Here is a 15057-nt window from a genome sequence, read left to right on the forward strand (position 1 = left end):
CCTAGAATCAATTTGCTCCAATTTTTCTTTACACAGTATGGAAGGAAGATCATACCACTGTAGAGTGTTGCCAAAATTTATGAAAACTTATTTCTATAAATAAAACCAGCTCTGATCCCCAGCCTAGCTCTTTAATTTCTGGGATGAAGTTCTTTTAAGGTGTGAACTAGCCATGTCCAAGGAGTGAAACTAGCTCAATTGTTACGGGTCTGTACTCTGACGATATTTGTCAAACCCGCCTATAAATGACAGCTTTTCAAGCAACAGCTCCATGATCTTAGCCAAAGATTTAGGGACAGGTGGTATCAACTACCATGTCTCCACTAGCATCAATAAACTACGACAGTTTATATCATAGAATCATAGAATCATTAAGGTTGGAAAAGGTCTCCAAGATCAAGTCCAACCATTAACCCATCCAAATCCAAGTGCCAAATCCACTACTAAACCATATCCCTAAGCACCACACCTAAGCATTTTTTTGAATACTTGCAGGGACAGTAATTCCAAAACTTCCCTAAGCAGCCTGTTCAAATGCTTGAACATCATTACTGAAATACTGTGTTGTGCTGCTGGACATTCAGAAGCAAATAGGGTTTTTTGCCTTAAAGGTTTTGCCAGTGTAGTTATGGTAGCAAAGTCCTTCTAACATAAAGATGGTTCACATCAGCCCTTGTGACAATACTCAACTTAGTTTGCTTGTGAAAATATCTAAGGAAAGGGAAAAGGAGGAGCAGAGGATATCTTCCAAAAATATTTTACCAGCTCATAGAATTGCAACAATTGCAATTAAAGCAGCTTACAAATGGAGCTTCTTTGCCCAGTAAACTCTTCCTTTTGTGGAAATTAGGATGTGGATGAAAATGGGGAATACGGGATGTGATATGGAAGATCAGATGTGTGGATCTCAAATCTGGAACTAGGCAAGGTGCACACAGAGTCCTGAAAGCATAACAGAACTGAAATGTCATTACAAATGCATATAAACCTAGAGTAACGTAAAATGAATGTTTGTAGGAATGTAGCACACAAATGCACAAAGTAGGTTCAGTAGGGTCAGTAGGTTCAGAGAATAGGGATATTTTACTTGAATGAAGCCAATCTGAAAAAATTCACTTATCTGAGCAGGCCTCAGATAAGGCCTTTAAATATATTTAGTAGTGATTGTGAGAAAATGCACCCATTCCAACTGGAAGGATGAGATGCTACTTAGTGTCTTGAATCCACAGGTTACCCAAAAATGCAAAGGCTAATTTTGAAATATTTAGACATCTTTTGTTGGGGCCATGCAATCAATCATCTGTGTCCTTTCAGTTCTGCTTTTGCACCTCTGCAAAGTGATGCCCACCCCAAGGTATGTGAGTGTCTCCTGGGGGAGTAGCAAGGCTGGACTGCAGAAGAGGCCCAGGTGTATTCCCAGGGGCTCCTGCAGGGCCTAAGCCCAAGGGGGACTTTCTGGTAGCTTTGTTTGTGTGAGTCTTATTCCACTTGAACAGCCTCTAACTGTTTAAACCAGAACTAGAGCAGGTGGTGCTCAAGAGCTGAACCCATATCTAGCATGGCTCTATTGAGAGCCATTAACAACTGGGCAAAGGTGACAGCTGAGGCAGACCTTAAGTGAAAAAATAAACTGCGAGTGTGGTGCAAGCAGTAGACACGAAACCAATCCCTGTAGGCAAAACAGCTCTTCCAATTATATCCTGTGATTTCCTTCTTTTCATTTTATATTGACTGAATCAAAATCAATGGAGACTGACGACAATTATTACGTGATTTGCAATTAGTCCTGTTCATCTATAATGGATCATAAACTCCTTTTCTCTGATATGCACATTTCTGCTAAAAGTAGCTTGGCAGTTCAAGAAGAAGTAACATTACCGAGAAAATAGGAAAATTTTATTTTGCCTTTATTGATTTTGTATCTGTTGATATACTACTTAACACTTCTTCCCAAACAATAAATTGAATGCAGCAGCACATCTAAAAGGTTCAAAGTAGTCATTTCCCTGTTAGCAAGTCTCTGCTTCAGAGATGTAAGAAATGGCAGTGTAGGACCTGAGGAGGAGAATGCCAGTGAACAATTTGCCAGTAGATGTCTCTGCTAAACACACTGAAGGGAAAATATTCAGTTTGAAATTTCAGTGAAATGAAAGTGGATGTTTGCATCCTTCAGCTGAAGAGCAGGATAGAACCAACTAGGTCACTAGTCCTTTCTGAAGACTGCTTTTACATAGTCACAATACAAATGGCATTTACTTAAAACTCAGTGACTCCCAACTTAGTTAAATTTGTCTCCTGATATTATCTCACTGAGTAATGAGACTCAGAAAAGTTATAAAATATATAAGTAAGCTTATATATTAACATTCTTGACAGAAGTTATGAGGCTAGAGTCTTTGGGAAAAATGTTTTTATCATTTAAATAATAACTTTTGTGAAAACAAGCAGTCCTTCCTACTTCCAACAGAGAGCTTCTTAAACTATTATATGGAAAAAGTAAATTTTAGTTTTAGGCTGAAATAGTGCAATGCATGCTAGAATAATTGTGCCCCTGATGTAAAACATTCAGAGGTTCTTATATTTTCTTTACATCTATATGTTATTTGGCAATGGTCTTATTTGCAAAAGCACAGCTTCTAAGCAAAGAAACTAATATTAGTTTCTCATAATTGGCACTTGCCGTTAACATACAGCATGATTTTCTGATTAATAATGAAAAAAAAAAATCTCAAAAGGCACAGATCAGCTGGAAAAGCATCTGCTTAAAATACACACACATAATTAGGAGAGGACGTCAAACAGACTTGATTACATATTTCATGGGTATGTGTCAAAGAGTGTAAAGCATTTGACTTAACCCCAGGGTGACTTCAAGAGGATTTACTCTGTCTAGTGTTTGTGATTAGCACCATATAATCTGGATCTGCTGAACAAGTCGAGTTTTACACGATATGCAAATTTCATTTCACTTTAATTTAGCCCCTTTGGATTTAGCATAAAATCTCTGTGTTGCATGAAGGGCTGAAACAGCTGGATCCAGTTAGCTAGGAAATTAAAAATGTACTAAATGAAATAAGGTAATCTTTGCCATGGTAGCCAGTAGAGTGGGACCCTGAGATCTCTGGGGGATGGCTTAAGTGAGCACTCCTAACACAAGCCAGACCTCTTCCACAAATGCCAAAACACTGATCCCTTCTCTAACCCCAATGCGCTCCAGTTTTTCAGAAAACTGAATTATTTCACCACCATGTCAAGGTTCATTTTCCAGGCACATGTTAATAAGAAAATTGTTCACCTTATCAGTAAAGGAAATTAGTATCCACTAGGTAACATTTTATTTCCTAGTTAGTATATCAAGATGCAGCAAAAAATAATTAGCAATACATGACACTGTTTAAAATGTAATGGAATTAATTTATGTGTAATTTTATTTGCTATTTTCCTTCCAGGTTTTAGTTGTAACTATACAGAGACAATTCTGGAATATTTCATATGCAGGTTTTAAGAATACAGCTGAACAAGATTTTTTTCTTCCCATTTCAAAAGGATATTCTAAGAATAACAAGATCCCTCACCCAATCAATCACTTGAGGCATCAAAAAGTCTTTGGAAGGTCTGCCCCCAAGTCTAAAAGCTGTAACTTCTGTTCTCCTTTGAAAAGGATGGTTTCATAGGACTTTATATCTTAGCAGTGATAATGACAACTTTGTAATGAAAATGACAAGTCTTTCAGGTCCTAACTATATGTGACACAGAAAATGATCTTGGGAAAAAGTTATTACAGACAGAAAGTACTTCTTCTCCAAGACATCCTTTGGCCATATGTAGGCAATGCTGCATCATTGTAGGAATGAGTAGATCTGAGTTCCATTACCCGTGACTGCTATTAATATTCCTATGGCCTTTATTGAACACTTGGTCTTACAGACTTTGTCTCTCAATGGAGGGTACAACAATCTCTCCCACTTTATTTCTGGGAAGTGATGGATTTTACCATGCTACCTTAGGCAGAACTGGGAACAGTTTCTGTATCTACAGTAAAAAAAGTAGCCCCATTCATTAATCCAAACTTGCCTGCCAAACACATTGTATATGCTTGGCTGTATTTCCAGGCAGTTGCACAAAACTGCCTCACCTCCTTGCTCATTTTGTAATACTGCCTCTGTAATTGTTTTAATTTCATCTATAGCCATTAGTAAATGCATACTAAATTGAGCCTGTTCTTCCTAATAAATTAACCACAGTCCCAACAATGGCTTCTTTTGACCCAAAAGAACCAACTGAGCTTTCTATCCTCCTAATCTGCTGTAACCAGTCATTTGAAAATGAAAACCACCACGGACTTCTGAAATCAGCTGTACACACAAGTTTTTTATATAAGACATCTTTTTTTACCATAACAGGCACATTTTCACCCTGGAGACAGAATTTTTTTTTGCCTTTGCAGGATAGTTTGCTGTCAGACTGTGAGCCTTTCCCCCTCAGAGAAAGCAACATCTACCTGAATAAACCTGGATTTGAAGCATGAAATATATATTGGAAATCAGAAATCATTGCTAGAGTAATGGACAGATAAAGGTTTCACAAATAGAAAACTTCACTTCACACTCCTCAGGGTTCTTGCAGAACATTTCCTGTTATGCTTTACTGGTTTATTTCAGCCACAGGAAATGTAGAACCTGCCCGGCTCAAAAGAAGCTGCAGATTTAAGTGAAGCAAAAAAATCCCAAAACACTATTTCCACCTTAACTAATGTGGCAGTTCATCTTTCTAGTCCCAAAGGGATCATTAGCAGGAAAGTTATATAAAATTAAAGAAATGTCCTATACCACACTAAGGTAATCCTCTAAGCTCCTTTAATAGGCAAAGAAAAGAGCTGCTACTGCTGGCTATACCTCCTCTCATCCTAAATTTCTAAAAATTCAGAGGGATCAGGCTGGTGAAGTCACTGTCTGTTCCACCGATTTCAATGGGAATCAAAATGGTACCTCAGGCATCAGTGTTGACAGCAAGATAAGGTAAATGCCATCCAGAGGTTAAACACAGATCTGAAAACATATTCAGTTACCTAACTCCCTGTTCCCCTTAATATTAGTATTTACATGATTTAATAAATGTCAAGTAAATTTTGTGGCCAAGGAAAGGAACTCAAGTCTCCCAATTCCTCACCTAGCTCCTGAGCTATTAGACTTCTTTTCGTGGCCCCATTGACTTCAATGGAAGCATTCAGCAAAGTGTCCACACAGATGAGGTACTCACAGTGAAGCACAATGTCATGTTGCAAATCTGAAAGGGAACAAGTGCAGGTAGTTCTTCTGTAAAGGTTCTGATTCATCAGTAAGTCACAGCTTAGTTTTACAGCAGCCATCTGATGTAAGCCTGGAAAACTACCTTTTTATATAATACCACATGTAGAAAGAAAGACAGGCACACTTGCAAGAAATTTAGACTGTACAGTTGGTGTTCACATTAGTGAACCCCCAAATCCATTAAAAGTATGAATGAAAGGAGCACTAAGGATGAAAGTAGTAACTAAGGATCACACCCATGGTGCATGTTTAGGTGACGTGATCAGACAACAGCAGGATGATGTAACAACCTCCACACAAAAGAAATCCCACTAATCCCTGACAATCTTATGTAAGAGAACTTTTGTTTTTTTCTGGCCCCTAAACTGGATGACTTGAATGATCTTAAGTGTTTAAACACAACACTGAGAATCTTTGCAGTACCATTAAATGCAGGCTGACAAACATCCCATAACTGACTGCAACCAGTCCTTGCTGTACCAGGGCAAAACACAACAAAAGTTCCAAAGACCAAGTTAAAAAACTAAGTTAGCATCACCATTTAACATCCTGAACTACATTTTGCTTTGGTTGTTTTGTGGTACAATTGTCTTTATGAAAGTCAATATAACCTTTACTTTCCAACAACCTATCAAGCATCTGGTAAATTTAAAAACAATTTTCAATTCATCATACTTAGGAGACAGCCTGCATTTTAAAATTTCTTCCCATATATATTGTATTTTCTACTGAAGTGAATTAATGTTTCTTGAACAGACATTATAATCAAAGTAAACCTTATAGCAATAAGGAGCAAGTGATGCGCCTTAGTTTCATTTTTAAAGCAGAATAAAATTTACTAACAAAAAGACATATCATAAACCATACATTTAAAAATCATATAGATGCAAGACCTCTGGGAATGGTTTAAATACACATGCACATAATTATGCAATTCTGGCAGGAAATGTGCCTTGTTCTAAATGGAAGCTGAGACAGGTCAAGGATTTATTCAGATGATATCAGAGTCAGAAACTGATCTGTATGTTTCACAACACTGACTAACACTGAAACTCTGAGTTACCTTCCATTAGTGATTTCCCTCCCCATCTTCAGTAATTACACCAGAATAATCCAGCTACAGCACATCCCCTAAGAACTTCAGCAGTGCTTTTATTACACATTAGGACATGATTAATAACAACAATACTTTGGGTTTTTGCCTGTTTCTACTCCAGGCTATTTCCAACCCAGAATGAGAATAATTTTTTGTGTTTGGGGAGTGCAAAGCAAGTGTTCCAGTAGCTACAGCAAAGTGAGATTCAAAAGTGATTCACATTTGACAGTGCATTTTGCCACTGAAAACTCTGACAGTTGAAGTGGAAGAAATATGCATAAAGAGGCTTAAAACAAATCTGCAGTCCTTCTGGATTAGGAAATGCTTCTACAGCATGCAATGGCTTTGTTGTATACACCCAAATGCTAATAATCTCTGTTCAAAAGGAATGCTGAGCCTTTGACAGAAATTAAATAACCTGCAAAACTCCATGTTGTCATTGATGTTCAGGGGACAAAAGGATGGTGAGACGAAGATGGCAACTGCAAAGCCCTGAGTCTCTTGTTGCATCAGTCTTGCCAGGCACAGATATATTCAATGCCTACACAAATTGAAGAGCAAGGCCCCCACAGCCTTCGTCTCACAGCCAGCACAGAAGGGCCAAGAGACCTGACAGGGCTGAGCTACCCTTCACATCAGCTTTGAAACATGGGCACACAAAATGCATTTTATGATGGAAAAATCTGATGTAGGTCATGACTGTAGGTGTGCCATGTGCTACTATCAACTTTGAGTGGCTTGTTTCATTTCTCTTCTGTATGATTAAAATCTAATTAACAAAAACACATCACATGGAAATTTTTCTACTTACACACACATAAATGTAAGCATAATCACAAAAGTTTTAGCCGGAGGATGTTAAAAGTTCCTACTTATCTGGAACACAAGCTTAATTTATCTTTGGCCATGTATAATGGTCTAGGACTAGCCCAGCTTTATGGAAAATCCTTGAACCATGTGGTGATTAAAATCCTTTAGAAAATTCCATTTTTTCTTCCATTATGGACTTCTCTGGTCTCTTATATCTGTAAATAGGCAGTGCTGGCACTTTTGCTTTTCAGTGTGGCACTCCTGAATTTGACTACAGACCACTAAAGTACCTAGACTACACCACAAGCGCTGAAGTTTTAAAATTCCACTATTTGTCACAACAATTTTTTATTTAATTTTTCAATTTTCTTCTCCATATAGGTTTCTTCTTGTTTTCTCATTTGGTCTATGTTTTCTTGTCTTTCTTTATCTTTCTATATTTTAGCAGTGTGGAAAAAAAAAATTAATTGAAAATATAAATATTCCTAAATTTTTGATTTACATTCTTAATGGAAGGATTGTAAACATGAAAATTCAAAGCCAGTTCACATTTTTGACAACTGACAGATCTCAACATACTATTTTTTCATGCTTCTCTTCTACCCTGTCATCCACTGATATCCACTTTATTCAGGTTCAGGGCTGAGTGTTCCCCTCAGTCTGGTATGCACAGCCAGTGGAGCACGCTTCCCTGGCCTGGTGTCATCTCCTGCTCTTTTCAGGAGAATCCCTGACCCATGGCAGCAAACACAAGAGAGATTGTGCTTTTGAGTTGCTGAGCCAAAAAAGCAGCAGTCTATCCTGGAGTAAACACGGTACATGAGTGTCGCTCTTCACATACAGGCTCCGGCCAGAACATCAGCTTCAAGTTTTATTTGGGACTTTAGTGTTAGCTCCACGTCAAGGGCTTTAAAGGCTGACTCAGTGTGATTCACTTTCTAGTGTTACTTTCCTATTGCATCTTTGTGAGTGTGAGGCAGACAAGAAGTGCTCCATGTACCCAAGACTTGCATATCCAGAAGAGTCTGGACCCTTTTTTTCTTTCAAACCAGGCTGGAATAATCCAACATGAATAAGCCAGTTACACTGAAGTCTCATCTTCACAATGATGAACGTGGATAGTAAAACTACAAAGGGAATTTAAGCTAGAGACATAAGAAATATGACCAGACCTGTACCCTGAGCATAAATCTTTAGGCTTCAGTATTAGAGTTATATTAACTGACCTGTGAGTTTTTCCAGAACATCAAATCCATGTTTCAGAGCAATGATATCAAGAAAAGAGACTGTACCGTCTTCAAACCTAAAGAATGGAACAAATGAGCACAGTAAATACAACATGCAGCTAAGGTACAGATTTTAAATCTATTTTAAGAGTTACTATTTTTATTTTCAGTGAATCTAACTTGCAGAGTGGGAACTCTTCCCTTAGGGATTCATCCCCCAGTCTTGTAGTGTCCTGTGAAGTGAAAATTTGTTCCCCAAAGCAACAGAGGTTCACATAAACAGTTGCTTGCACATAGAAAGGTATAATTTCTCCTACATAGAGTAACTATGTACTAACCTACATTAAAGTAATGGTTAACAGTTATGTTAAGGTCCTAAATTACCTTCTGAGAGATTAGGGAATAGGTGAGAAGACAGGTGGAGACCTGTGTGTATCCCCCTACCCCCTGATGTAATTACACCTAATGGAGTTGAGTTAGAAGACTCCAGTAATCTGGTGCAAAGAGGAATCAGACAAAGAGATCACTAACAAATCTCCCTCTGTGTGCTTCTCCAGGAAATTAATTTTTAACTGACCTGCCACAAGAGCACTATACAAGGATGGGGGGAGAGGTGCATCCCCTACCAGCATCTTTTAAAGGAAACATCAAATAGAAACAAAACTGCTGGATTTTATGAACTACTGCAGCTACTACTACCAAACTACTACCACAGTCCAACAGGAGAAGGTGAAGCTCCAAGGTGAGAATGTATTCAGGAATTGATGCACAAAAGCATTCAAGAGACCAGAAGGGACACCAGGGAAGCACAAAATATGTTTAATTTAGGCTGTGTGTGCACTACAGTCCAAGAGAAATTTTTAGGAGTGATCATTCATTTTTCTTCATCACAAAGAAGAATGCAGAATAATGCTACTGATGAACTGAACAGGACTCAATACTTTGCAAGGCCAAACCTGGGGTCACAGCAAGTCTCTGAGGAAGGAGCTATGTCCAAAATGGTAACAGTTAATGCTGGAAATGAACCCATCCCAAATCTCATGGTTCAAGCTCAAAATTAAACTCCGACCATAAGGACAAGACCCCCACAGGGACCTGGTGCTCCTTGGATCTTTCTCAGAAAGGTCAGATGATATCTACACTGAAGAATTAGTGGACAAGGTGGAGCATAAGACATGCACTCTTGGGCAAAAACACTTTACATACATGTTTAAGACCACAAAATAGGGGATTACTTTTTTTCCTGTATGCATAGTCTTTCATAATGCATGCTAAAAGCTTTTGGTGCCACAATTAAGTATGTATTGTGAAAAGGCTCAAAGTTTGAAAATGTCAGATATCAAATGCTTTTTCTTTAATAAAATAAACATTGATAGAATATCATAATAGCTCTCATTTCTATAATAATTTTTTTACTTCCTATTTTATTTTTCTATAGTTATCAAATCTTTTAAACACTGCAAGTGACACCATCAGGTGAAGGACATATTAACCTTCCAAAAATATTTGGTAAAGGTCCACACAAAAGAAAAATGCAAGAGTACTGTGTATATATGATAATATGTTAAGCTGCAATGAAAGAAGATAGAGGCGGCAAATAACTATAAACCAAGTGATAAGAGAAAAGTGGTGGACTGCTACAAATATGAATGGCCCAAAAGAGACCACTCATGTTCACATATTTTAACATAGAATAGGCCAAAGAATCTGCCCTAGAAATTTCTGAATCTTGCCTAGTGATTATTAATAATTGATCTTGAACTTTAGGGAAGAAATCTTGCTGGTTGTCAGTGATGATATGTAAAATGGCCATTTGTGATATGAAAGAGACCTAACCCCAGGAATATTTTCACAGAGATCTGTGGACCAGTATCTGAGGGAAGCACTACTCTATCCAAAAAGCCATAAAAGATGTAGGAGGATGGGGAAGAAAAGATAAGGCAGAGGCTAACAGTTGTTTTGGAATTGAATACAGAAAAACATTAAAAACTTACACTGGATGCAGAAAAGGTCACAGTGGTCCCACATGTCTGCCAAGGAGAGATTACAGAGAGCATCCGTGAGGGGGAACTGATCTGCTCTGCTCAGTTACTCACAATGGCCAGCAAAGCAAACAAAACACTGGGAACTGGACCAGAGCAGAGGCACTGGCACTGAGCCCATCACGGAGACTGCACAACCCCTAACAACAACTTTATCACTATCATAGTAGAAAGCACTTGAAAGGGCAACAAAGGTGCCAGCCTAGATCACCAAAGACATGTGAGTCTTACCCAATGTAAAAGGGAAGGCAAAAATTGTATTTCTGTTTATCAGATATGATTATTAACTAAGCAGACAACTGAGTACATCCAATGCTACACAATAGGAAAGACGTATGGACCATGTCACTCTTCTAAGATCTTAAATATTTTTATGAAAATAGTTCAGAGCTCAGGAATCTTCATTCAAATTAAAAAAAGGAGTTGTGGGCTTTGGTCAAACCTTATGCTCCAGAACAGCACAATTGTAGCGGCATGATATGCATCCTGCATTTAATCTCTCTGTATCACAAAAAAATTACCTCCTGGCAGCTCCAAGGCAAGAACCAGAAGCCACAAAAGAGATGAAAATAATGCTAAAAATATCTGCTCAAAGAGATGGGCAAGTCTCTCTTTCTACAATTTAGACATGGACTGTTTTGCAACATTCCTCTGTTGTATTTTGTTTGTTCATATGGCCCCCTCTATTCCTACATTAGCAGCTTTCCAATTCTGATTAACAAAGCATGAATATTGTGGTATTGCTATAAAATGTATATTTACACTACTTCTGGTGCACTTGACTCTCACATATATTCTTCAGATTTTGTGAACACTTGGTGTGCAACTTCATGTGAAGATTTTCAGGAATCATGTATAATTTCTGGTATCTAGGAAATTAAGCCTAAAGTGCTATAGCAATAGTGCCGTGGCAAAACACGATGCTATGAAGGGCAGCTATTCCCTTCTTGGGACACAAAGAGCTCTCTCTCAGAATATTTAACAGTATTTGAGAGGAAACATGCTTCTTGAATTGCAAAACATTGGCTTCAATGGCTTATTTTTTTGATACTTCAAATGAACTCAGTGGCAGTTGCAGTGTTAGAATAATCAGCTCAGGATGAAGTTCATTTGAATGCTGGTCTAGAAGCCACTTCCTGAAGTAATCAAGATTTTGCAGTTGATGATGTATAAAGGATACTTACAAAGGCTAATACGGCAGAATACCAACCCAAGAAACAAGAAGCTTACCTCTTTTATCTAGTTCTTATTATAATTGATCTCACTTAATCAGGTCTGGGATGAGCTCAGTTGCTTAGCTGATTGTGTTTGTGAAGTGCTAATAGCATTTCACATCCAATTGCTATCTGACAAACTGGCTAAGCAATTCGTGACATAACAAAGAACAGAGCAGCTTGCCTAAAATCTATCCAGGAGTTATGAAGCTGATGAGCTGTTCTCCCTCTCCAAGTCACACACAAACTCTGCTTCTAGAAGCAAAAATTTTTGAGTCACAAGAGAAAACTATTGCTTTACAGTGAGCAGTCCTGCCTTTAGGATCTTCCTAGGGATGGAGATGGGCTAGTTTTTCTTTGAAACAATCAACTGCTTGTTGTGACACTTGTCTGTTACACTTCTGCATACAAATGCTATTTTCTAAAGTTACCATCTCACACTTCAGGGCAACTGAAACACAGAAGGAAACGGTGACATCTTGGGCAGTTTCAATTCATCCTGCCCTTAGCCAAGTCACCTTTACACAGAAATATGATGACAAGAATTCTGGCCTGGGCAGATGTGATTGGAAATAAAGTGCTGAAGGGCTGAAAAACCCTTCATGTTAGAAAAGGGGACTTAGAGGAAAATTTGGTGGAAGGCTAAAATACTACCCTGGAGTAGGACAGCACTGACTTAAATCAAGAGTCCAGAAATTCCCTCAAGACAATCAACCAATGCTGAGGTGACAAAATATCTGGCATAATAGAAGCTATTCTGCATATAAAAAGTATACAAGGCACGGCTTTTAGGTATTTTGGGTGGAAGCATCCGCTGCTGGATTGGGAATGCTGACTTGTTTAGCAGGCAGATGAGTGGTTGAGTTGTTTGAGGGATTTTTTTGGTTTTGGTTTTTTTTTTTTCAATTCATTTGTCCAGATAAAGTAAATCCAGACATAGAGACATTTTCTCTGTGCATAGAATCACAGACTCATAGAATAACAGGTTCTTGAGGGAACCTCAAGAATTATCTGGTCCAACCTTTCTTGGAAAAAACATGGTCTAGACAAGATGGCACAACATCTTGTGCAGCTGAATCTTAAAAGTGTGCAATGTTGGGGAATCTGCCACTTGCCTGAGGAGATTATGCCAGTGGCTGATTGTTTCCATCAGGAATGTCCAGTCAGAATTTCCTCAGGAGTAACTTGTACCCATTACTCCCCATATTTCCCATATGCCTCCTTGGAAAAAAAGAGAGTTTCCATCTTCTTTCTAGCCACCCTTTAAATACTGGAATATGGTGATAAGGTTTTCCTTCTAAAATCTAAAACCTTTGTCTTACTAGCCACCTTCAGCATGCTCAGCAGGATCCCAAACTCCACAATATTGTGATCACTGCAGCCAAGGCCATCTCTAACCGAGATCGAAACGAAAGCAGGTTTTCTTGGTTTGAGTGTAGCAAATCCAGCAGTGCCTCTTTCCTGGCTGGCACAGCTAACGTAAGGAAGCAGCTCTCCACACGTTTCCAAAACTTGATAGATGATATGTTAGCTATTGTTTGTTCCAATAAATGTTTGGGTGGTTGAAGTCACCCATAAGAGCAGGGTTCTTGGTGATTTGAAGCTTGCTTAGTTGATCCAAATATTGCCTCATTGGTCTTGGTTTGGAGGTCAGCAGCAGATGCCTCCTGTAAGATCCTCCTTGGAGACAACCCCTGTGATCTTGAGCCAGAGGCATTAGATAAGGCTTCCATAATCACTCTATGTGACTTCTGTACAATGAAGGTTGTCTTTAACTTGTGTGACTCCTCCTCCTCTTCTTCCCTGCCTGTGTTTACAAAAAAGCCTTTAACTACCTATCACAATCCTTCACTCAGGCCAGTTGTCCCACCATGTGTAAGTTATTCCTACGCTATCATACCTTTCTGACCAGGCATGGAGCTCCAGTTCATCCTGTCTGTTTCCAAGGCTGAATGCACTGATATGTATACACTTGAGGTAGTTGGTGTTCTAGTTCTCACCTTGGGAAGCAGCTAAGGAACATTTCCACATGTGCAATATCTATCCAGAACAGAGGCCAGAGCACTGAAACTTTGATAAAAATCCCATCACAAGATCAAAAATAATTCTGCTCATTTGTGAGCATTGCTGAGTCAATGCAAATTGTAGCGAAGGAGCGCATGGCGAACATCACTGTCAGCCAGTTGCCACTCTCCCTTACACTGGGGTAATGACTCCATTTAGGTCAAATGAACAAAAGACATTCCTGAGTTTCTAAAGCACGTAAAAGAGAAACCAAATCCACAGAGAATGCATATTTCTTGAATAAGCTGCTTTTCTTCTTTTTTTTTTCTTTTTTTTAAACACTCCTCAAGAGTGGAGCTGCCCTTTGAAGTGAGATGTTACATGAGTTCCTTTCATCTTTTCAATTCATTTATTTTCATCTAATTAAAAAGTACAACAATACAGAGAGGTTCTTGGTATGCATTTAAAAGTAGTTCATTCAGATCCTATTTTTCAGCTCTTAGAGATACTCCATATCACCACCACATGAAACATCTGTCCTGGCAAATTCAATTTTTACATTTTATACATTTCTTATTTATTCTAAAGTGACATTTTCTGGAATTACAATAGCACCAAGAGTATACAGTATCAAGCTCATGGCTGTAGGAACAGACTGTTCTCAATCATATTCATGTTCTTAGGTTAGTAATTGCCATCTCTGATATTAGCAGGGGAACAGATTTTAATTGGTCTCACTGCTTTCCAACATCAAAACCCAACATTTGCAGAAGGAGCTTTATTTGTTTTGCTTTTCTTTAACTCAAAATATATCATTACTAGGCTACAAAACCTTTAGGGCCCTGCTTTGCTCTTTAGAACTTTTATCAACTCCTCCTGAAACAAAGTTCTAAGGTAGTTTTGCAGGGTGTTTGTGTGTCTCCAGAGGACATGATTCCCTTTGTCTGGCTTTGTCTCCCACAGGTGATACTCTTCATTTTTAGCAATTAGCTAGTTGATTGTATTAGTCACTTTCTTAACCGGGGAAAATCCTCGTCACATCGACACCAACAGCTGAACTTTAAGGCAGCATCTCCCAAGACCAAGCATTTGTCTGTGGGCTTTTTGATCCTCTACTAGTAAGATCTTTGGAACAGAATATGTTCCACAGATGACTGACCTCAGGTACACATTCCATTTTGACTAAATCTCTGTTTCACACAGTGAAAGCCATTGAAGCAAGTAAATAAAATTAGGAGATAGCCTGTTGGAACAGACACATATGCTACCATTAAACTATTCTTTCATAATAATCTAACATTTGTGTAATTATGTGCACAGGAGCATACTACAGTAAGCCAAGAATTTAAATGGTAG

General features: G+C 38.4%; 1 protein-coding gene across 2 annotated transcripts in view; it reads right to left on the reverse strand.

Moving 5' to 3' along the window:
* MOCOS (molybdenum cofactor sulfurase) overlaps positions 1-15057 on the reverse strand; it is a 216573-nt gene that overhangs the window by 78901 nt on the left and 122615 nt on the right. For both annotated transcript variants that reach the window (XM_082290039.1, XM_082290040.1), the window contains one exon: positions 8442-8518. In XM_082290039.1, coding sequence (XP_082146165.1) covers positions 8442-8518 — 77 coding nt within the window. The remainder of the gene's footprint in view (positions 1-8441; positions 8519-15057) is intronic.

The sequence above is a fragment of the Coloeus monedula genome (genome assembly GCF_965178545.1).
Source record: "Coloeus monedula genome assembly, chromosome: 1".
Taxonomy (NCBI): Eukaryota; Metazoa; Chordata; class Aves; order Passeriformes; family Corvidae; genus Coloeus; species Coloeus monedula.